This window comes from Equus quagga, chromosome 7 (genome assembly GCF_021613505.1).
Source record: "Equus quagga isolate Etosha38 chromosome 7, UCLA_HA_Equagga_1.0, whole genome shotgun sequence".
Classification (NCBI taxonomy): domain Eukaryota; kingdom Metazoa; phylum Chordata; class Mammalia; order Perissodactyla; family Equidae; genus Equus; species Equus quagga.
In genome coordinates, this window is record NC_060273.1 from 4,319,546 (window position 1) to 4,343,379 (window position 23,834).

The 23,834-nt window shown below is 55.0% G+C and overlaps 1 protein-coding gene across 2 annotated transcripts in view; it reads left to right on the forward strand.

Annotated features, from left to right (window-relative positions):
• The first annotated feature begins 8,813 nt into the window (after positions 1–8,813).
• Positions 8,814–23,834, forward strand: part of SEC14L5 (SEC14 like lipid binding 5) — a 39,655-nt gene continuing 24,634 nt past the window's right edge. For both annotated transcript variants that reach the window (XM_046667473.1, XM_046667474.1), the window contains exons 1-2: positions 8,814–8,930; positions 9,646–9,756. In XM_046667473.1, the coding sequence (XP_046523429.1) occupies positions 9,694–9,756 (63 nt within the window). In that variant the 5' untranslated portion in view covers positions 8,814–8,930; positions 9,646–9,693. The remainder of the gene's footprint in view (positions 8,931–9,645; positions 9,757–23,834) is intronic.

Consider the following 23,834-nt stretch of genomic DNA (forward strand, 5'->3'; position numbering starts at 1 on the left):
TTGCTCTATCTGTAAAACAGAGAAGAGCCAGTGAGCTAAGACGTCAAATCCAAGCTCCTCCATTTCCTAGCTGTGTGACCCTGGGGAAATGTCTTCACTTCTCTGAACCTCAGTTTCTCTGCCTGCAAAATAAGGATACTCTGGCAGCTGCTCCATAGTGTCTTGAAAGGATTCAGTGAAGTAAGACACAGAATAATGATGAAAAATGGCTTTTGTTGAGCGTTTACTGTGGGCCAGGCCCTGTGCTAAGTGCTTGGCTTGGTGCTGGGCACCGTGTTTTCCAGCCGTGCTGAGGACACACGATAAAGTGCACGTACGTAAAGGGGACCAGCTGGTGGGTTGGACACAAGCAGCGCAGGGTGAAACCATCGCCACAACGAAGATGGCGCCCTGGCCCCCTCTGCTCCCCTTCTTTCAGAGTGGAGACTGATGCTCCAGGCCGTTACGTGCCAGCTCAGGGCCACCAGGAGGAGCCTCAGGCTTGAAACCCTGCGTTCCGAGCCCTCGTCCTGGTCCCCACCTCTGCCACCCTTCAGCAGGGGGCCTGGCACAGATGATGTCATGGTTGAGTGAATGAGTGAACGAATGGGAGGTGGTCGCAGGGACGTTCCCCAGAGGAGGACCCACCTCGGGCTGGGAGGTCCTGAGTCGGAACCACAATGGGAGAGAAGGGCCTCATTCATTCATCCACTCATTCATTCACCTAACATGCCCTGAGCTCCCCATCTGTGACAAGCCCTGCTCTGGGCACTCAGGACACGAGATCGGATACAACAGACGGAGGTTCCCGCCCTCACAGAGCCCGCAGCAGAGGACGGGGTGGGGGTGGGGGGGACGACACGAGTTTGAGGTCACATGCGGGTGGATGATGGCACCTGTCCCGTGTCCCCAGTGACGGAGCACCCCAGGCAGACAAAGTCACAGACTGGGGGCCTGGGGACGCTGTGAGGAAAGTGGCCAGACCCCTGGCCGAGGGTGGTGGGAGGCCTGGCGAGGAAGGAGGGGGAGACCCTCGCTCACAGCGACCCCCGGTTCCCTCACCATCCACCCTCCTGCACCTCACTGACACTGCCGTGGGAATCAGCTACTCCCTGGCCATGGGGTCGGGGGGGATCTTGACCTCTTGCCCCCACAGTGCCTCCCACACATTTGCTCATCCACTTATGAAGCACCTACTGTATGCCCAGACCTGGGGAGAGAGCGGCTAACGCAACAGCCTGCGTGTTCCCAGTCTGCGGAGGGAAAGGGCTAGAAAACCGAGCGGACAACCACATTTGTAAGGAATGAACTAACCTACGTGCCCATCCGTGGGGGAGTGGCTGTTAGACGATGAAACCACCACAGTCTTCGAGGGTGGAGAGGGGTCAGGCTGGGGGGTCTGCAGGCCTCATGAGGGCTTGGAGGGTGACAAAAAGAAGTGGCCCACCCCTCGGTGTCGTATTCTTGCCATTTGCGATGTAGAATAGAGCTGCCCCAGAAGTACGTGGGCTTGTCCTCCCTCACGCACGCCGGCTCCGTCTGGCCCTGCCCAGGCCCTTTGTGTGCTCTCTCTGCTGAGGTCAAGCATTCCTGCCCGAGACCCGGTGCCCACCCCCCACGGGCCGCCCTCCCAGGCCATTCTCTGGTCACCGGCTCAGGCTTAATCCCTTGGCCGGGCCCGGGCCTCCGGGACTGATGAGTCAACACCAGTCAGCTACAGACCGACACCGTCCTCCCAGCCCTGAGGTCCCCGCCCCGCCCAGTCCATCCCGGCCCCCACTGGGCCCAGCCTCTGCAGGTCCAGACCCACTCCAGAGCCGCCCTGTCGGCCGGAACTTCCGTGATGGAAGTTCTGTATATATGGGAAGCACGAGCCGCATACAGCTACGGGGTGCTTGAAATGTAGCTAGTGCAACTGAATTTTTAATTTTAGTGTTTATATTCTATTTATTATTATTTATATAAATATATGATCGTTCACATCCATTTCATTAATTTAAATTTACATAGCCGCCTGTGGCTGGTGGCTGTCACGCTGGGTGGCTGCAGAGAGTCAGCCCGGGCCCAGGCATGGAGGACAAGTGGACGGGGAGACCCTGGCCTCTCCCCCAGGCAGGGGCAGCTCGGGGGCGGTGGTTGGGCAGCTGGGGCCTCAGGGACTGAGCTGGGGAATCCCTTGGGGTCTGCTCTGTTGATGGGGCCGAGCTTGGCTCTTGGTGCCTGTGGCCACCGCCCTACCTGCCCGGCTCCGGGTCTCACCCCAGCTTGGTGGGCAGGATCATCACCCGAGCTGAGCTCTTTGTGTTGGCGCGCCGCGGTCCAGCCTGCTGCATCTCTCCTGGATCTCTGACCGGCTCCCTCTGCCTGTCCCCGCTCCCCCTGCGCTGTTCCCCACTCTGGGGGATGGGGGGGTCGACGTCACATCTGATCTGCTTGAGAGTCAACGGGGATGTGTCCTCCTTCCAACCAGGAGGAGTGAGAGGCTGCAGCTATCCTGGCCTGGGCCCCCCGCAGCCAGAGCTGGGGTGCAGGGACATTGCTTTTGGAAGTGACCTCAGGGCCCAGGAGTGGGGCTGCGGAGGGAGCACCAGGAGAGGCAGACCAACCCAGGGTGCAGTTGCAAGCTGGGCCCTGCAGTGAGCTGATGGCGGACCCCCAAAAAAGACAGGTCCAGATCCTCATCCCCTGCAGCCTGGGAATGAGGTCTTATTTGGAAAAACGGTCTTTACAGACGTAATTAAGGATCTCGATATGAGATCATCCTGGATTTAGGGTGGGCCCTGCACCCAATGACAGGCGTCCTTATCAGGGAAGGGCAGAGGGAGATTTGAGACAGAGACACGCGGAGAAGGCCTGCGATGACCTTCGGAGGCAGAGATGGCAGTGACGGGATTTGAGGACGAGGAGAGGCCACAAGCCAAGGAATGCAGGTGGGCTCCAGAACCGGACAAGGCCGGGACCCGGGTCCTCCCTTCAGAGGTTCCAGGAGGAGCTGCACCTGACACGCTGACTTTAGCCTGGAGAGACTGATTTCGGATTTCCGGCCTCCAGAATGGTAAGAGAATAAATTTGTTTTTTAAGCCATTAGGTGGGTGGTAATTTGTTGCAACAGTCGTAGGAAATGAGCATATGGGGGTTCCTTCTTCCCTGCCCCACAGGGAGACTTTGGGCTGCCATCAAGATGACTTGGGGCCTGAGGAAGGTCATGGGTGAAGATGGGACAGTGTCTCCTTCCACCCTCTGCCCCCTTCCTCTCCCGGTCCCCCGGGAGTCCACCCAGGCGAGTCCACCCCTGATACCCCCACCACTGCAGTTACCCAAAAGGTGGGGCGGCACGCTGTGGTCCCCCTGAGGCCAGTGGGTTGATGCTGCCCCAGGTGCAGATCTGGGCTCAGACTCTGTGACTCTGTCCTCGTGGGGTCTTCACTGACGCCAGGTCGTTAGTGTCAGAATCGAGGTGAATTGTCGGACGCCCCGTCGGGGTCCGGAGAGTTGGAGAATTGGTTGTTGGCGTGGGAAAAAAGCCCACACATTTGGTGTCAGAAGCGTTGTGAGTAAAAACAGTTCAGCCGTAAAAAGGAAGGGAGCTCTGACACCTGCTACAACATGAATGAACCTCGGAGGCACGATGCTCAGTGAAGGAAGCCAGTCACAAAGGCCACACGAAAGCGCATGATATGAAATGTCCAGAATGAGTGAATCTGTCGGAGACAGAAAGCCGGGCACAGGGGGGAAGTGGGGAGTGACTGCCAATGGCTGCAGAGTTTCCTTTTGGGGTGATGAAAATGTGCTGAAGTTGGTGATGGCCAGGGTTGTGCCGCTCTGCGAATATATGAAAAATCACTGACTCGTACACTGTCAATGGGTGTATTGTATGGTGTGCGAATTGTCTCAACAGAGCAGTTATCACTCTCCCGATCTGCACCATCTCAGATGCCACCCCACCCCCCCCGCCCCGCTAAGTCCCACGGGAGTCGGTCCCTCCCTCCAAGCTAGTGCTAGCTTTTCCCCTATTTTAATTTTTTTTTGGGGGGGGTAAGATTAGCCCTGAGCTAACTGCTGCCAATCCTCCTCTTTTTGCTGAGGAAGGCTGGCCCTGGGCTAACATCCGTGCCCATCTTCCTCTACTTTATATGTGGGACGCCTACCACAGCATGGCGTTTGCCAAGCGGTGCCATGTCTGCACTGGGATCCGAACCAGCAAACCCCAGGCCGCGGAAGAACTGCACATTTAACCACTATGCCACCACGCCGGCCCCTATTTTAACTTTTTTTGGACTCTTCAGTGTGATTTTTTGTATTATTGTGGTAAGATATACATAACATAAAACTCACCAGTTTAACCATTTCCAAGTGCACAGCTCCGTGGCGTTAATAACCTTCACGCTGTTGTGCACCGGCCCCACCATCCTTCTCCACTTTCTCTTCTTGCAAAACTGCAGCTCCACGTCCGTTAAACATTAACCCCCTGTCCTCCCACCCGCCCGCCCGCCCTGGGCACCCAGCCTTCTTCTTTCTGTCTCTGTGAATCTGCCGACTCGAAGGGCCTCTTGCAAGTGGAATCGTACGGTATTTGTCCCTTTGTGACTGGTTCTGTCGCTCAGCGTCATGTCTTCCAGCTTCATCCATGTGGTAGCGGGTGTCAGAATGTCCTTCCTTTTTAAGGCTGAATAATCTCCATATTTCCCCCCTTTGAAAGGAGGGGCCACTGTGACCACATACACTGGAAGGTGGCAGGGCCAGAACTCACACCAGGCTGTCCTGACTCCACACCCTCCACTCACCACTCTGCTACCCAGCCCCCTCCCAAGCCCCATGCTGACTCCCCCCAGCCCCACCGCACCCCTACCCTTGCTCTCGCCCCCTTTCCTCCTCACTGAGGGCTCCTAGGGCTCAGATAGCCTTTTACTCACCTTTCACCTTTGGACGCTGACCCCACATACAGTGCCTGGTGGAGTCCCAAAGCCCAAAGCATGTATGGAATTGACTGGACTTAGAGGGCCTGGCTGGGGGTCAAAGTGGGCAGAGCCTGGCTGTGCAGCCCTCTGGGTCAGGCTCCCCCAGAATCAGCCTCTGCTAAATCAAAGCCACCCAATGACCAGGAGCCCTGCAAAGAGCTGTGCAGTCTACAACCTGCACAACTGTACATGGCCATCCTGCCCATGGCCCTGATGGCTCTGGAGGTTCCCAAATCCAGGGGGCCTCTGAGCTGTGCTCTGAGAAGGGGAAGAAGGAACACGACTTAGAGGAGCCCCAGGCAAATGAGATGTGGTCCAGAGAGCAGACTGAGGGTTGCCAGGGGCTGGGGGAAGGGAGAAGGTAGGAGTGACTGCCTGACGAGTACAGGTTTCCTTCTGGGGTGATGGGAGTGTCCTGGAACCAGACAGTGGTGACAGGGGCACAACCTTGTGAAAGTACTAAAAGCCACTCAATCGCGCACTTAAAAAATGGTTGAAACGGTAACTTTTATGTTATGTGTATTTTACCACAATGATAAAAAAAAATGCCTCGCCCCCACCCCCAGCTTCAGCACCATCTCAGGGCCCTTCTGTATTGTGGGGCCCAGGTGGAGGGCCACTCATGTCCCATAAGGGCCTGGATCCCGGACCCTCTCACTCCTACACCCCCCTCACCCCCCTGTTGTCGGTGTCACACTGAGCTGTCTAGCTGAGGACCTTTCTCCGCAGGATGCCTTCCGGGGGCTTCTTCATTTGGGCCCAGGGTTTTACTCAAACAAATGCTTTTCTAATGGTTGAATTTCCTGTGGCAGTAGCCCATCTTTGGGGAGATAATAAGAGATGTGGGGTGGTTTCTGGAGGCTTCGAAACCCACCTCATCAAAAGGCAGCTCTGGCTTCATCATTCCCACAGGGTGCAGGATGCAGCAGGTTGAGGCTGAAGGTCCCGCCCTGGGACTGACTTCATGCCCCCAGTGTTCCCATCGAATCAGCCCACCCTTCTGGTACCTTCTCAGTCCGGGGCCGGGATGCTTGGATATCCTTGCAGTTCAGACTGGAAAATCACATCTTCCTGGCACTTCCACTGCATCCCTGGAGGAAGAAGGCATTGAAGAACCAGAGTCCTGGGTTTGAGTTCCTTACTAGCTGTGTGACCTCGGGCAAGTTACTCAACCTCTCTGTGCCTTCGTTTCCTTGTCTTTAAAATGAGGATTAAACTAGTTTTGACCTTGAGGGTTTTTTTTTTTTTAATTTAGGCAATAATCATATAACATAAAATTAGTCATTTTAATGTGCACAATTCAGTGGCATCAAGTGCATTCACAATGTTGTGCACCCACCACCGGTATGGCGTTCCAAAAATGTTTTCATCACGGCAGGGATTGTTTCTGAGATCAAGTGTTTGAATGTTTGTAAAGCCTTAGCGCAGCGCCTGGCACAGCGAGTGCCCACGAGTGCTATGTAAGTGGGTAAGTGGTAGGAGCAGTGCTTACTAGAACAGAGCTCATGATAGATAACACGTGGCAGGCGGGGCTCTTATTAATTCGCTTCCCTGGGGCTGGAGGAGGAGTTAGGTTCTCGCCACCCCCGCCCATCTGGGCGGTGTTTTCCACTTTGCGCTCTCTGTGCCCACCCCGCTGTACCCCCGCCCCAGGAGTCCTGTCCTCACTGATTTGAGGGGCAGGGGAGGCGCTGATGGGAGCCAGGAAATCTCGAGCCGCCCCGAAAGTCCCAGGGCCTCTCCTCTGCTCCTTTTGGCTCTTCTTGGCCTCGCTCCCTGCACCTCCCATGCCCACTCCTGCTCCCCCAAGCTGGCACCTTCTGTGGCAGAGGACTCCCGTGTGGGGGTGGGGTGACCGGGAAGATTCCGCCTGGGTGGAAGAGAATGGACTCGAGTGGAAGCACACCCACCTCTGGGAGGAGCCCTTATGACCCATTGTTCCTCCCTTAGGAGAGCACCACCTCCCTCCCCAGGGCCGGCGTGGACCTTGAGAAACCCAGGATCCCCAGGCCCTTGGAAGGACTCCCAAGATCTGGCAGCCAGCACTGCCAGACTTGTCCAGTTAGGAGAACCACTGGGGAGCCTTTCAAACAAGCAGATTCTGAGCGATGCCAAGGAATCTGCATTTTGACATGCGCCCTTGCCGTGAGGAGTCTTAGGAGCGGTGAAGTTTGGGACAGTTTGCTCCACCTCATCCTTCCAGGTGTAAACCTCCCCCTCTTGGTCACCTTATGCCAACTTAAGGCCTTTCGTGCTGTAACAACAGCTAAGTGTTCATGCTCGGGGTGCGCCCTGCACTGACGCCCAGGAGGAGCATGGGAGTTTCCTTGATGAGCACGGGGTAAAGCGAAACATCCCTGGACGGGGTCTCCCCCGACAATTCCCCTTCCTGGAGACACCCAGGAGCCACGGACTGTTGTTTGCTGCCACCTTGTGGCAGAGATGGGAACTTTGTGCTCCATTTCCCTCCTTGATAACCTTAACCAAGAAAATGCACTGAGCACCTACTGTGTGCCAGGTCCCCAGTAAGATCCTGCGGACAGGGGACAGATGAACAGGACAGACAAGGTTCCTACCCTCGCGGAGCTCACAGTCTCCCAGGACACACAATCGGTAATCCACAAATAAATACAGTGAATGAATGAAGAAGATGATCACAGAGCGTGATCCACGCTAGAAAGGAAACCAGCAGGCTAATTATCACAGGGTGCAAGGATATATTTGATAAACGGAGCGTTGTCTGTCTCCCTCCCGATCGGCACCCCCTTCTCCGTGCCCGGGACTGTGGACCACCCAAGGGCAGGCGCGTCTTTCTGATTCCCTCCTGTGAATGGGTGAAGTCACTCAGTGCTGGCACATAGGCGCTCAGTAAATGTCGAATGAATGAATACACTGATGACGAGGCTGTCCAGAGACAGCTTCTTGGCACTTCCAGGCAGAACAGACGGGGAGGAAGAAGGGAGGGCTTATGGACGGGATGCTGGGTCCCCAGAGATCCTGGGAGGGCTGGAAGGGTTTGGCTGTGAGCTAGAATGAGGATGATGGGCAAATGTCACCCTCCCAAGGAGGCCCCAGTCACCCTGTTTTAAATCGTATCCTCACTCTGCTGGCTTCTTGAACCCCTTCCCTGCTTAGTTCTTTCGCCATCTCCAACAGTACTGCATATTCGCCTTATTCGGTTAAGGTGTGCCTCCCCTACCCGAATGCAAACTCCCCGAGAGCGAGGATTTTTGTGTTTTGTTCACTGATGACTCTCCAGAGCCTGGAAGGGCCTGACATTTAGTAGTTGCTTAGCAGTAGGGTGAATGAATGATGATGGGCGGGGTTAAGGCAGGGCCAGAAGGGCCCTGGGGCGGGGCCCGTGGGAGGGGCGGGGCTCAGAGCCCGGGAGGAGCGAGTTGATCCGAGTTAGGGGAGAAGCCAAGCTAAACTTTCCCAGGAGGGGCGGGGCTGGGCGGGGCTGGGCGGGGCAAGGGTCCGCCTGGGGGCGGAGCTAGACTGGGGGTGGAGCCTTGGGGCGGAGTCTGCCTGGGGCTGGGCCACTCCCGAGGCTGGGTGCCTTGGGGGGCGGGACCACTATGTGGGCGGGGCCTACATGAGGCGTGGCCAATCTGGAGGAAGAGCCTGCTGGGGGCGTGGTCAAACGGAGGGCATGTAAACTAAAGGGAGGGGCTACGGTTGGGGCGGAGCCCCTCAGGAGGCGGGGAAATCTGGGCGTGGCCACGGCAGGGCGGCGTGGGCGTGGCCAGGCTGGGGGCGGGGCCAGGCCGGGATCTCCGCTGTCCTGGGTCCCGGAGCGCTCCCTCCCGGCAGGTCTCGCTCCAGCCCCGCAGTCGTCTCCCTGGCCGGCCCGTCTCCAGGGTGCGCAGGGCCCGACGCCCCCGGCTCCGCGGCCGCGGTCGGGCCTCGCCCCCCGCACTGCGCTCTGGGACAGGTGGCCGCGGGGGCCCCAAAGAGCTCAGCTCCGCATCCCCGGAGACTCCGAAGGCGAGGGTGAGCAGGGCTGCGGGGACTTGTGTGTGCACGCCTGTGTTGGTGCCTGTGTGTGTGCATGTGTGTGGACGTCTGTGCGCACCGGGGGAATTCTCTAGGTGCGTGGAGTTGGAGAGGTGCGTGCTCCGGGGAGCTTTGTGTGTGCGCAAAATTTCAAGAGCGTGCAAAAGTAGTCCCGTGTGGGAGGAGAGTCGTGCATATGAGTGCGTGTGTGTGTGAAAGAGACAGTGGGTGTGAAATTTGGTAAAGATCATGTGTGTATGTCAGGGTGTTTTGGAGGAAAATGGGAGGGCAGGTGCAATGATACTTGGGGGCACTTACAGCATCAGGATGTCTGTGCGAGCTGTGCGGGTGCGTGGGTGGTGAATTGTGGGAGTGTAAGAACTGCGAATGTGTGTGTTTCCATGTGAGTGGCGGTGAGGGGTGCTTCTGGGGTTCTCAATTTGAAGAGGTGGGGACCGAGGAAAGTTTGGGGGTGCTGATTGCTCTTGGAGGGGGAGTGTGGTCTGAGGCTGTGGGTAATGGACAGTGGAGGTGTTTGGGGCCTGGCCAGGAGTAATTTGGGGATCATATTGGCCCCCCCGGCTTTGAGGGCTGGGGAGATGTGTGGGCAAGGCCAGAGGGGGCTGGGCCTGCCCCTTGCATGGGGAGCAGTGGGCAGGGTTCTTGCTTCATGTGGAGGGAGCGGCTGCCTCACCAGTCCCCCGTCACCCAGGCCCTGTGCTCACTCCTGCCTGGCTTCAGTTGGCGCTCCTGCGAGAACATGGTGCAGAAGTACCAGTCTCCCGTCCGCATCTACAAGTACCCGTTCGAGCTGGTCATGGCGGTGAGTGACCCTGGTTCTCCGGCCCCCGTATGGAGGTTGGAGGGACATAGGAGGTCATCTGTGATGGGAATGAGAGGGAGCCCCGGAGACCCCCCAGATCAGAAGGAATTTTTGAGCTCCTTCACTGACCTGGGGAGTCCAGCTGCTAACCAGTGACTCTCTACCTGGCCAGCCCACCATCCACCCAACTTCTGGAATCCTTGCCCACTGACCAAAACACAAGGTCTTTCTTTTTCCTTGTTGAAGCTTACATGTTCTCTCACCTCAGCCTTCTCTGACAGGAAACAAGGATATCAGGGGCCAAGCCACTGCTGTCATTTTTGTGTAATGATAATAATAATAGTAAATATAACAATGATGGTGATGACACAGCCATTCACTGAGGGTGTACGGTACTGTCTTCACATCCGTGGTTTCATTTAATTCCTAACAGCTGGCATTGTTCTCATTTTACCTCCGCTAAACTGAAGCTGGGATGGTCAAGGGATTGGCCCCAGGTTCTGTGGCTAGCAAGAGGTGGAGCCGAGGCTCAGAGCCACGCGAGGGGGACTCCAGAGCTGGGATTTAACTACAGTGCCCCCCAGGGTCCTCCTCCTGCCACACACTGCCTCCCTTTCTCTTCAAGGAAGCTGAGACCAGGAGGAGCATGTGGGGGTGGGGAGGGGGCAGGAAGGGTCTGGGAGCCGTCATTTTCATACTCAAGTTGGGCAGCCAGTCAGCTGGGGTCCTAGAATCGGCTCCCAGGCTCTTGGGCTCCTGGATCAGTGGTCTTTGTTCCATGGGGTGGGTGCTGGAGCCGGTGGACATGGCTTTCCTTCTTGGCGCCGTCCCCTCTGCCTGTCGGAGCCACCCTTCCTGGTAAAATAGGGGCAATGCCCTGGAGGTGTGGGGAGGGGGAAATGAGGTAACGCCTGCTACCTCTGGCTCAGTGCCTGGCACACAGTAGGTGCTCACTAAATGTACCTGCCCCTGTTATTACACCACATGGTGTTATAAATGATTGTATTGGAAGTGCAAGGAACACGGGCAGGCATCCACCCCCGTCTCTCCCAGCCCAACCCTGGCTGCTCAATTCCAGTCTTTGATCCGAGGACTTGCATATCAGTTGTGCCTCTGCGCGTGTGTGTGTCCTGCCTGATCTTATTCTATGAATCCACCTGCGTATGTGTTTATAGTCTCATAGAGGATTTAAAAGCCTCCCTGGAGCCGTCCATCCGTGTGCTGTTATGGGTAGATGGTTCCAGGTCAGGAAAGAGGCAGGGACAGGCCTGGGGTCATAGTGACTAGCTGGGTGAACTTAAGCAAGTTACTTACCCTCTCTGAACCTTCACTCCCCATCTCTAAAATGAAGATTCCATGGTTTCCAAATCTGGGCATCGTGCTGTGGATTAAACTAATCGATGCGTGTGAAGCTCCCAGCGCAGGGTCTGGCACAGACCAAATGCCGTTACTATTATTGTTACTGTTGTTAGTGTTGTCGCTGCCTGCAGCTGTGCGACTTTCCTTCATTTGTAGAGTGGGTGGGACGCCAGGGATGATGAAGAGACTTGGGGACAAGCGGTCAGAAGCACTGGTCCCTGCCGCTGCCCCGCCTGCTCTGGCTGTGTGTCCTGGGAAAGCCACTGAATGCGTCTGAGCCTCGGTTTCTTTTGTGAGATGGAGATGGTTGTCACGAGGATAAAGGTGATGCCAGTTTGTGGGGGCGGTGGGGGCGGGTGCCCAGCACAGGGCTCCATCCAGACTAAGTAGCTGAGTATAAAGACTCGTCCTCCGTCTAAGGCTCCAGGGAGCTCACGTATCCTAAGACCCCGGGACTCATTCATTCATTCATTCACTCAGTAGAAGAGAGGCATTGTCCCCAGTCTTCTGGAACAATCCAGGCACCCAATTCTCTGCTATGAAGCTGAGACCAATAAGTACAGAATGGAAAACGAATAATGTTTCAGTACTGCATGAACTTGATAAATGCAAACTTAATTTAGCATGTTTAGGAGTCTCAAAATATTTGCCATCATTGCACTTTGCGATAAAGCATGCCCGCTGAGGTGGCGCTGAAGACTTTATTAAAAGGACTAGTAACGTACTTGCATGGCCTTCATTGGAATATGTTCAGCGTGTTTTGTAAGCATCGAGTTCCCTCAGTGAAGGCAGGAGGATGCGCTTGACCCCCGGGCTGCTCTCAGTCTCTGGGCGTCGATGTGTAGACGCTGTGGGTACAGGAGGAAGCAGAGGTTTTCTGATATTTACTCTGTAAATGAGCTGATGTGTCTGAGCTAATGTGAGTTACTCGTAGTTTTCAAAGGGACAGCCGCAACCATGTCGTCTTATCTTCCATACAATTCTTGTTGGTGAGAGGGCCCCCCAACCGCAGCCACGCGGCTGACAAAGCCACTTTGCCGACTGTTTACAAAACACCATTGTCCCCAGTAGCCTGCATAACTCAACAGAACTCGCACGCTGTGTGGGCACAAAAGGGGTTTTCTGCGCTTACTGTCCGTCTTTGTTTCTCAGCCGGACACTTGTCCTCAGTTCGGGTCAGATGCCAGGGAAGTGTTGGGTGCGTTCAGCCCTTTTCACTGCGTCCGAGTGCCTGGACGAGCTGGCCTTCTCGGTTTCCTGTTTAACAAAGCCCACTTGGGAATCAAAGCGTCCCTTGCTCCTTCAGAAGTGCACCAGCGATGATACGGATGGCCGGAATTGGGCCCGTGGAATTGCTCATAAAATATCACAGAGGCAACCTTTCTAGACCCAGCTTCGAAAAACCTTTAAAAATCATTTTTCTCTTTCATTTCAAAGATTTAACTACTGTAATCCAGTGAGTGGGCGTCTCTCTCCTTGGGCCAAATCTCTGGACGGGAATTCTGTTCCTGAGGGCGGCGTTCCACGTGGACTTTGCTTTCTAATTCTTGAGAACATTCTCTGTTATTTGGTTCAGGACAATCAGCTTGTGTTATCTTGGTAAACAGGGGAAAGCAGTTAAGATAATGGAGGAGGCCGCTGTGCATCCAAGGTTGGAGCGGGTCCTTAGTCCCTGTGACTGTGGGGTCTCAGAAGGTCAGGAGGTCTTTGTGGAGATCCCCGTGTGTGGAATGCAAAGACTGGGACTTGAACTGCGGCTTGTGGCCCCTTGAGTCCTGACAGCCACTCTCAGGTCCACACCCGGAAAATGGAGATAACAAAGGCCCCTGCTCCTCAGAGAGCTGAAGCGAGGATTAAATGAAGGGACATGGGCGCCCGGACAGGCCTGGCACATTGTTTAATACTTGTGAAATGTTACTTAAGCTTATTATCATTATTTATTGTTTGAACAGCTTTATTCAGCTATCACTCACATACCATAAAATCCACCCATTTAAAGGCACAGTCAGTGGGTTTCAGTGTATTCATAGAGCTGTGTAACCATCACCACCGTCAATTCTGGAACGTTCTTATCACCCCAAAGGGAAACCCTGCACCGCTTAGTCACCATCCCCGCATATCCCCAACCTCTCTCCACCCCAAGCAACTATTAGTCTACTTTCTGTCACTGTGGATTTGCCTATTTCGTACGTTCCATATAAATGGACCCATACAATATGTGGCCTTCTCTGACTGGCTTCTCTCACTGAGCATCGTGCTTTCAAGTTTCATCCCGGTTGTAGCGTGTGTCAGTGCTGCATTCTTTTTCATGGCTGAATAATATTCCCCTCTATGGATGGACCACATTTGCTCATCCATCCATCGGTTGATGGACTGTTTCCATTTCTGGGCTATGATGAATAACACCGCCATGAACATTTATGCACAGTCTTTGTATGGCTATATTCCTTCCAAAGAAATTCCTGCTCTGAATGGTAATGGTTATTGGACGAGTTTAAGCAGATTCTTGTTTAAATTTTCTGTAACAAACAGTACACAGAACAGACTAGGTCCCAGGCACTGTTCTGAGCGCATTCAAATATTAACTCATGGGCTCCTTTAACCAGCCCATGAGATAGGTCTGTGGGTGCTCTGTTCTGCAGACAACGAGACTGAGACACAGAGAGAACAAATGGATTACCCAAGGCTGCAAAGTGAACACGCGACAGGTGGGGACTTCATTGGAATACGTTAAGTGAATTTTGCAAGGCAGTTTGGCTCCAGAATTTATTTATTTTTTTTGAGGAAGATCAGCCCTGAGCTAACATCTGCTGCCAATCCTCCTCTTTTTGCTGAGGAAGACTGGCCCTGAGCTAACATCTGTGCCCATTTTCCTCTACTTTATATGTGGGATACCTGCCACAGCATGGCATGAGAAGTGGTGCCATGTCTGTACCCAGGATCTGAACTGGTGAATCCTGGGCCACCAAGGCGGAACATGCGCACCTAACTGCTGCGCCACTGGGCCGGCCCCCCGGCTCCAGAATTTACATTCCCTACCATGAGCTTTGCTGCTTCTCAGAGCTGAGGATCTGAAGTTATGGGGGTGGCATCTGGACCGAGTCAGTGGTCCCACCAGGGCGGTTACCATCAGGACTGTGTCCAGAATGCCTGCACCCTGTCAGGACCCTGCAAAGGGGAGCACAGCCAAAACGCACGGACCCTGGCCTCTCAGAGGACAGACGTGCCAACAGGGCCTGGGTGTGTTCCCTGAGCAGTGGGTGCCCAGCCCCTAGGCCAGCTCAGAGGCGGGTACCAATACAGCAGCCTTAGCTGTAGTAGAAGGGGAAACAGGCTTAGACAGACGGAGGAGACTGTCCGTTAGTCAGTGTATTTGTCAGTGCTGCGTAACAAAGTACCCCAGCTGGTGGCTTAGGACAACAAAAGGTTGTGGCCTCAGTTCTAGAGGCCGGAAGTCCAGATCAAGGTGCTGGCAGTGCCGTGCTCTCGCTGGAGATGCCAGGTGAGGATGTGTTCCGGGCCTCTCTCCTGGCTTTTGGTGGCTCCTTGGCTTGTGGCAGCATCACTCCAGCCTTCACACGGCTTACTCCGTGTGTGTGTGCCTCTGCGCCCAAACTTCCTCTCTTATAAGGACGCCAGTCATAGTGGAATTATAAGGTCACCCTAATGACCTCATTTGAACTTGGTTACCTCGGTAAAGACCCTATTTCCAAATAAGGTCATATTCTGAGGTACCTGGAGTTGGCACTCCAGCATTCCTTTTTTTGGGGGGGACATAATTTAGCCCCTAATACTCAGTAAACGGCATTCTCAGTCAATGGCAGAGATTCGATCTCAGGGAATCTGACCCCACAGCCCGAGCTGGCAGCCAGGCATTCTGGATTCTGGCTCCGATGATCAGTAGACATCTGTGCAACAGTGGCCGCCTCCTGTCCGGCCACTGCCCAGGAGGCCCTGTGGGGCTCTAAGGGCCTGGGGCTTCAGGTCAGCTCAGATTCTGCAAACCTAACAAAGGCAGATGGTGCGGAGTTGAATTTCCTCAGCAATAGGATTTTCGTGCGGAGCCAGGGTTACGGAGGGGAGGGCCCTTGTCCAGCAACGAAGTGTTAAAATATTTAAAGACCTGGCCTTTTGGATTGATAAACAGCTTGTAACTTAGCAAATGGGTTATTCATAAGGAGCGGCCTCTGAAGGCAAATCCTTGCAGCCCAGGCCAAGGGCAGATCCAGGTGGAATTGTTGTCATGGATGTAGTTTTGACAAAGCAGCAGGGGCCTTATTTAAATGAGTTAAATGAGTTCCCTGGGGCCCGTCATCTGATCCCGCTGCTAAAAGATTAAGGGAAGCGACAGTTTCCACCCTGGATTGCTTACAGGGCCCTGACACTCCGATTTGGGCCGGGAGAATGGAGGTAGCCCACTGCCCAGCAAAGCCATCTTCTGGTTCCAGAGGCCCTGAAGGAAGCTGTGGGCCCTTGTTCGTCCGTTCATGCGTGCCTTCATTCGTGCTCGCGAGCGTGTATGCGTTTGGCAAATACGTATTGAGTGTCCGCTGGGTGCCAGGCACCCGGCTGGGTGTGCGTTGATTCCTAGCACTTTTCGAAACACATCCTTATTCTGTTCGTTGTCTTGCTTCCTTGTTTATATGGATGTTTTTCATGAAAGTAAGCTTCTGGAAGGTGGGGGCCGTGTCTGTCTTGTTCTGGTTCTGTCTTGACTTGGTTCTCCTGACATGGTCCCTTTCTGCCCTCATAAAGCTGGCAGTGTGTGGGGGGGTGTGTGATGTGTGATGTGTGTGTGAGAGAGACAGAGAGAGAGAGAGAGAGAGAGAGAGAGAAGCCCGGCCAGTGTCATGTAGAATGATTTGTACTAGGGGAAGAACAGGGCATTGTAGGAACACAGAGAAGAACCCATTGGTCGCCAGCCGAGGGTCTTTTAAGCCAGCCAAGCAGAGCCTTGCCGAGGGGAGGAAGGCACAGCATGTGCAAAGGCCCCGGGGCAGAACTTGTCTCTCTACAGAAATGAATGTGGCTCACTTGGGCCCCAGTGAGAGTTAAAAAGAGACACGCGGGGTCAGTTGTCTCTTCAAGGACCTTGGGAGCTTGCGAAGGTTGGAAGCAGGAGAGTGACATGATGAGATTTGCTATTTAAGTGGGTTGGAAGGAAGTTTTCATCCCGGAGGCCTGGAGAGCATGAGGAAAACAGAGGAGCTGAGGCGCGTGCATTCCTGGAACACTTGGAAAATCTAAGATAGCATTTCCCTCCCTTCAAGATCCTGACATGCCGCTAAATGTCAAGACACGCTGGGCTGGACTTGCTGCCTCCTCGTCCCTCCTTGAGCCAGCAGGGGCACCAGCTGATCCTGGGAGTCCGTGGGCATGGAGCCTGTTCAGAGGAGGGCACCCCCTGCCCTGCTCCCCATGCCCGGGGGAGAATCCACGGCAGGTTTTTGTACAGTCGCCAGGCCGGGCAGCCAGGCTGCACGCTCCCCCAGTGCTGGAGAGGCCGGGCTTTCTGGAGGTGTGAGCTCAGGTGGAGGATACATGGTCCCCGCTGGGGCAAAGGGCCGTCCGAGTCCTGGCGTGCAATAAGGCGACAGAAGCAGAAAAAAATAATACCTAGACCCCACTAACTGTGTCCCTGCTGCAGCCTCAGGGCAGGAAACTGTGAAAAACGGCCAAACGGTGCCTCTGCACCCTGTTCAGGGCAGTTCATTGGCCAATAGCCCCGGCTGCCCCCGCACTGTGACCACAGAGGGAGCCGCACGGGCCTTCCTTCACCTGAGCACTGAGCACCTGCCAGCACCCAGCTCTCCAGGGCGGGGCAGGGAGAGCCAGATGCAGGCCTGGGCCCCTCTCTGGGCTGTGCACCTGCCATGGTCACCAGCGTGTGTAGACAGAGGTGCACACACGCTGAGACGGGGGATCTGTGCAGCGGCCTGCTCTTGCAGGTGTGTATGTGACGAGGGCTCCAGCTTCCTGCCGTCTTTCCCCAGCATCCGCCCCCTCCTTCCTGCCTCCTCCCTCCCTCCCTCCCTCTCTCCCTTGGGCAAATATTGGCCGCTGTCTACGGAGTCCCAGGTGTTGTGCGAGGGCACTGGGGAGTCCACTGGCGAAGAAAGCAGTGATGGAGGCGCTGACTGGAAACAAATAAACACAGACTCGACATCCTATTACAAATCATGATCGATGCCTCTGATAGGACCATGAACCGCTCAGGAGATGACTCACTCTCTCTTTTTTAAATTGTGGTAAAATATATGTAACACGAAATTTCCCATTTTAACTACTTCTTGTCTTTTTTTTTGTGAGGAAGATTGGCCCTGAGCTAACGTCTGTGCCCATCTTCCTCCATTTTATGTGGGATGCTGCCACAGTGTGGCTTGACGAGTGGTGCTGGGTCCACGCCCGGGGTCCCGAACCTGCGAACCCCAGGCTGCTGAAGTGGAGGGCGCGAATGCAACCACTACGCCACCGGGCTGGCCCTCCATTTCAGCCATTTTTAAGTGTCCAGTTCAGTGGCATTAAGTACACACACATTGTTGTGCGGCCATCACCACCATCCTCTCCAGAACTTTTTCATCCTCTCGAACTGAAACTCTGCACTCCTTAAACGCTACCTCCCTGCCCTGCGCACCCCCCCGCCCCCAGCCCTGGTAGCCACCATTCTACTTTCTGTCTCTACACGTCTGACTCCTCCAGGGACCTCATATCAGTGGAATCAGACAGCATTTGTCCTTTCATGTCTGGCCTCTTTCACCGAGCATTGTGTTTTTGAGGTTCATCCATGCTGTAGCGTGTTTCAGTACTTCATTCCTTTTTTATGGCTGGATAATATTCCACTGTATGGATAGACCACATTTTGTTCATCCTTTCCTCAGTCAATGGACACTTGGGTTGTTTCCCCTTTTTGGCTGTTGTGAATAATGCTGCTGTGATGTGCAAATATCGCTTCAGATCCCTGTTGGTTTACTCTTGTTCATTAAAAAACATCGACTGTGCGGTGTCTGGTACTGTGCTAGTGCCTTACACGTATCGCCTCCCTTTTGTCTTTATAGCGGTCCTTAGGAGGTGGGTACCATCCTCCTCCTCATCCTCTTTCTTTCTGAGGAAACTGGGTCTCAGGGAAGTTAAGTTGAGGTCGCCCAGCTCCCAAGTGGCAGAGACAGCATCTAAACCCTGGGTTTTTTCTCTGCTTTGTCCGCCACACCCAGCCTTGCCCCCTCGCCGTGTCCAGCTGCCCCCTGTCTCCATCTTTCCTGTCTCCCGAGCTGGCTTTGACTAGAATAGCAGCAGGTTTTCAGCGACAGGGCCATCTGGGTATAGCTGTTTTTAAGATTGTATACAGCAGTCATTTCGAAAGGCTCCAGAATAACCTCCCCCTGGTTCAACTGTGCCCGCTTCCCTTCATCAGCTGGGATGACACTGCTGCCATCGGCTGGCGGATGGCTCATTCACCAGGCTCTGGTCGAGCAACTCAGCCAAGAGTTGGGAGATCCATAGAGTGGAATATTATTCAGCCATGAAAAGGGACGAAGCGCTGGCACCTGCTGCAGCAAGGATGAACCTCGAAAACATCATGCTCAGGGCAAGAAGCCAGACACAAAAGGCCACATGTTGCCTGATTCCAATTACACGAAATGCCCAGAAAAAGCAAATCCATAGAGATAGAAAGTAGATTAGTGGTTGCCTAGGGCTGGGGTGGGGGGATGGGAAGTGACTGCTAATGGGTCTGAGGGTTCCTTTTTTTTTTTTATTTTGGTGAGGAAGATTGGTCCCAAGCTAACATCTGTTGCCAATCTTCCTCTTTTTTTTTTTCTCCCCAAAGCCCCAGTACACAGTTGTACATCCTACTTGTAAGTCCTTCTAGTTCTTCCATGAGGGACCCTGCCACAGCATGGCTTGATGAGCAGTGTGTAGGTCCATGCCCAGGATCCGAACCCACGAACCCCAGTCCGCCAAAGCAGAGTGTGTGAACTTAACCACTCTGCCACCAGGCTGGCCCTGGGTGTGGGGTCTCTTTTTGGGGTGATGAAATGTTCTGGAATTAGTGTTGATAGTTGCACAACTTTGTGAATGTACTAAAAGCCACTGAATTGTGCAGTTTAAAAGGATGCATTTTATGGTGTGAGAATTATACCTCAATTAAAAAAGGATTGATGCCTGCCTGTCCTGGGGTCTCCCAGGCCGGCAGGGGGAGAGGGGGGTCGTCACTGAAGGCTCCTGAGGACTGTGGGAGGGGAGGAGTGCGCCTTGTGCAGTGGTCGCGTGGCGGGCAGCGCCCCGAATCCGGCCTGCACATGGAGAGGGAGGGCGAGGCCCTGGGCCGGGGTCCGTTGGTGAGGTCTGGATAGTCTTGGCATAGTTGCGCTGGGAGGTTTTGGGTGAGCAGCTCCCTCTGAATTTGCAGGAGGAAGAGCAGGAAGGAAGGAGGGAGGGCGGGCGGGAGGGAGCAGCTGTCAAGTGAGTAGCAGAAATAGCTTTTCTGTACTTTATAGAATCTCACTCTTTTTTAAAATTTAAATTTACTTAACAAATGCTGATGGAGAACGAACCGTGTGCCAGGCACTGTTCTAAGCACTTTCCAAAAACCGTGCTCCTTTATTCGCCCGCCACTCAGCAAGGTCGCCACTTTTCTTATTCTCCTCTTAGCAAATGAATGAATGAAGGAACTGAGAGCCTGATGATGTCAAGGTCAGGCAGCTGGTAGGAGGCCGAGCAGAGATTTGAACCCAGGCCCGGAGTCCACGCCCTGAGCGGCTACGCTTGGCACTCATTCGCTCATTCGTCATGCAAATGTCTGTTGCGTGTGGACTATGTGCTGGGCCTTTTGCAATGCACCGGGGGATTCAGAGGTGACAAGCCGGGTGCCAGGAGACCGAGGACTTCCCACTTCAGCAACTGTGATGCACGAAGGAGGGACACAGAACCGAGCGCTTGTGGGCAAGCTCTGCAATGACTCCACTTACAGATGAGCTGAAGGGACAAGGGACGTGCTGTGCTCAGGGTGCCCGGCCTGGAGGTGGGCACGTCTGGCTAGGCATCCAGCCTCCTGTGTCCACGTGTGAAGTGTCAGCGTGGCATTTTGCAGGATGGGGACCCATGGGAGGCATTCCGGGGCTGTTCCCATTGGCCCCTGCCTGCCTCAGCCGCAGCCCTGCACGCGTGGGTTCTGGGCCTGGGATCAGCTCCCTTTCTGAGCTGACGGGCTGGGGTGTCCCTCTCCCGCCACCTGGCAGAAGGGCTGTAACCGAATCCTTCTGCTACCTTGCATCCCTGAGGGGGCCTAACCACGTGTCAGTTCAAGGGGGAGCAGTTCAGGCCTGAACTGTGGGGACAGGAGCCCACAGGGAGGGCCCTGGAACTGTTTGGTCCCGTAAAACCCTGTGACCTGCCAGAGGCAAAGGGGCCCCTGATTCATGGGTTTTAGGTCCTCGTGACTCAGCATTTCCAAACGCCGACACTTGTGATGAAGCCAAAGTTCCCTGAGAGGCAGGACTGGGTGCTTCAGGGCAGGGGCCTGGGTCCGACGGGCCTGCGCTCCAACCCCCCGCCCCCTGGCCTTGTAATGCCTTCCCGAGCCTCAGCTTGCTCATCTGTAAAATGGGGAAATCTAGCTGCCATCTCCTCAGGGCGTCAAGATTGACGATAGTGGAGCCATTTTAAACGGAACCGGCACTCCCTTTCAGCTGCTTTGCTCTCCTGAACCTTTGGACTGGACCCAAACGGGAATTGTTTCACAAGTAATTGTTTGAGAAGTCAGCAGGAGAACGGACACCATCACAAAGACGGAGGACGGTGGACTTTCTGAAGACGGAATCGACAGTCAGTCAATGTTTGGCCAAGACTAACCCTCTGCCTCCAACTCCAGTTAAAGCTCTTCGTAATGCAAACTCCCTCCTTTGCCTCGAAAAGCCCCTGACTTTTACTCCCTAGCGGGACACATTTTGGGTTTCTGCCTGAATCTCGGCTGCCCGATTGCAATTCTTGAGACCCCAAATACTCTACTCGCTTCCTCTCAGTTTATGCCTCTCACAAGGGCGATGTGACAAGTCAGTGCTCCGTGAACGTCAGTGACAACAGTGTCCGACGATAGACCTCACCACCCCAGGGACTCTCCACCGGCAGCCCTTGGACACTGGAGAGCTGGCCCTGGGCTGCACGCCTTAATTTGGGGTCCTTGCCTTCCAGATGGAGCCTGAGCTCCAGGCGCACCCCGATGCCTGGGGTGGCTCCATGGCTGGAGCAGCCGCTGGCTGCCCGAGGAAGGCAGTGGCTCCCTTCACAGTCAGGGGAAGTCGTGCCCAAGCGCCCGCCTGCTGCTGACCAGCCCCCCCCGCCTTATCTGGGGGCTCCAGACGGGGCTCCTCTAACAGGAGGTTTGTTATGGCAGGAAGTCGGCCCGGTGAAGCCACTGCCGTTGGCTGGCATCGTGCGCTGAGCCCACGGCCTGTCATCCTCCTCCCTGGACACCTTTCTTGGTGCTATTTGGCCCTTTGGCCAATTTAGATTCTTTCTTTCTTTGCTTGTTCGCATTTCTCTCTCAGGCCCTAGTGGGTGCCAAGAACTGAGATGGATGCAGGAACAAGGTCAGTGCTGCGGGAAGGCACGCAGTCGTCCTTCGCAGCCCAGGCCTTCCGCACGTCGCATGCAAGCAAGTACATGGTTAAAAGGTGCATTAAGTACCACCAGGAAAATGAGCAGGCTAAAAGGACAGAGCAGGTGGGAGGAGTCAGCCTTGCAGGGGAGAAGGAGGGGAGGATGTCCCGGGAAGAGGCACCAGCACGGATGATGAGTCCCTGAAGATTTGTGTCCCCTCAGGCTGGATCCGGGTCTCCTACCCCTGTGGGAAACCCCAGGAACTCAGGCCTCCCTCCCCCTTCACTGTCAAGTGAACCGATTAGTGTTCCAAGTAGAAGGATCAGCAGGTGCAAAGGCCCTGGGGCAGGAACAAGATTGGTGGGTGTTTCCTGTGACTGACCTAACCAAGTACCACAAACTGGCTTAAACAGCAGGAATTTTTTTATCTCACAATTCTGGAGGCTAGAAGTCTGAGATTGAGGTGTCGGCAGAGTTGGTTCCTTTGCAGGGCTGTTGGCGAGAATCCATTCCACGCCTCTTCTGGCATCGCCCGTAATCCTTGGTGTCCCTTGGCTTGTAGAGGACTCACCCCGATCTGTGCCTCCACCTTCACATGGCCTTCTCCCCGTGTGCATGTCTGGGGTCAAACGCCAGTCATATTGCATTCAGGGCCTCACAACTCTAGGGTGACTTCATCTTCGTTAATTACATCTGCAGCGACCCTCTTTCCAAATAAGGTCACACACAGAGGGACTGGAGGTTGGGACTTCCGCAGATGAATTTTGTTGGAGGTAGGGGGACACAGCTCAACCCCTAACAGAGTGTTCTAGAAACAGCAAGGCTGGCCTTGCTGGAGCAGAGGGCAGGAGGCTGGCTGGGAGGGAGCTGCTGGGACAGACCGCCCAGGGCCTGGGGGGGCCACAGTAAGGAGTGTGCAGAACAAGGTGTGGCCACTGCCTGGCAGGAGTGGAAGGGCTGAGGGTGGAGAAAGGAGAAATTGTGACCACACAGCCCCAGAGGGCAATGCCTGGCTCTGGTTTCCGAGCTGCTCAGGAGAACAAGCCTGGCTGCTGAGCAAGGGGTTCCTGAGGGAGCGGGGGCTGGGCCGGCCTGGGATTCAAATCCAGGCTCACCATTTTGTGCTGTGTGACCTTGAGTAAGTCACTTAGCCTCTCTGGGCTCCAGTTTCCTTATTTGTGAAATGAAGATGCCATTCAGAAGATTAAATGGAGGAGCAGAGTCAAGGCTTGGTGCATGCTAACTGCTCTGCGACGCAATCTGGCGACATCCTCACCATCACCCCATTTTACAGATGAGGAAACGAAAGCTCAGAGAGGGCAAGGAACTTGCCCAAGGTCACCCAGTGAGAAAGTAGCAGAGACTTGGGAGTCCCACCGTGCACTCTCCCCTGGAGGACAAGGGCTCCTTATTATAACACTGGTGTGTTTGTACAAAGCAACCAGCCTCGACATATGGCAGGAGGCAGCCCTGTCCTCCTGACCCTGGCTGAGGACGCGCTGGGCTGGCCTTGCGGGGCCTGGGGTGACATCCAGGGCGCCCGGCACATTTCCATGTCCTCCTAGCCCCCTCCCCCACCCCTGCCCTCCGAGCGGCGTGGGTGCCGCCTCTCCTCTCGGTGCCGGGGGCGGGGGGAGGCGTGTGTCCTCAGATGCCGGCGCTATTTTCGGAGCTCGGTTTGATCCTGATTCCGGCATGTGGGCCGTGACAGGCACTGGGGGCCGACCTCGCTGGAACAGCGTCAGCCACGGATGCTGGCACTGCCCCCGGCGGCCCAGACCCCGGCTCGGCCGGCCCCGGGCACAGCCTCCCATCCTCCCGTCCTCCCATCTGGATGCCTTTTCCTCCTTTTCCTGCCTAACCGCCCTGCCCGGATGGAGGGGCCCGGGCAGACAGCCTTGCCTCGTTCCTGACCCTCGGGACCAAGCGTTCGCAGTGTCACCGTTGGGTGTGATGCTAGCTGTGGGTTTTTGTAGACGCCCTTTATCAGGCTGGAAGAGCGCCCTTCTATTCCTAGATTGTTGAGTGTTTTTATCAGGAAGGAGTGTTGGATTTTGTTAAAATTTTTCCCCCTGAAAGATGCCTTGTTTTAAAATGCCCCACTCTTCCTTCTGAGGGCGACA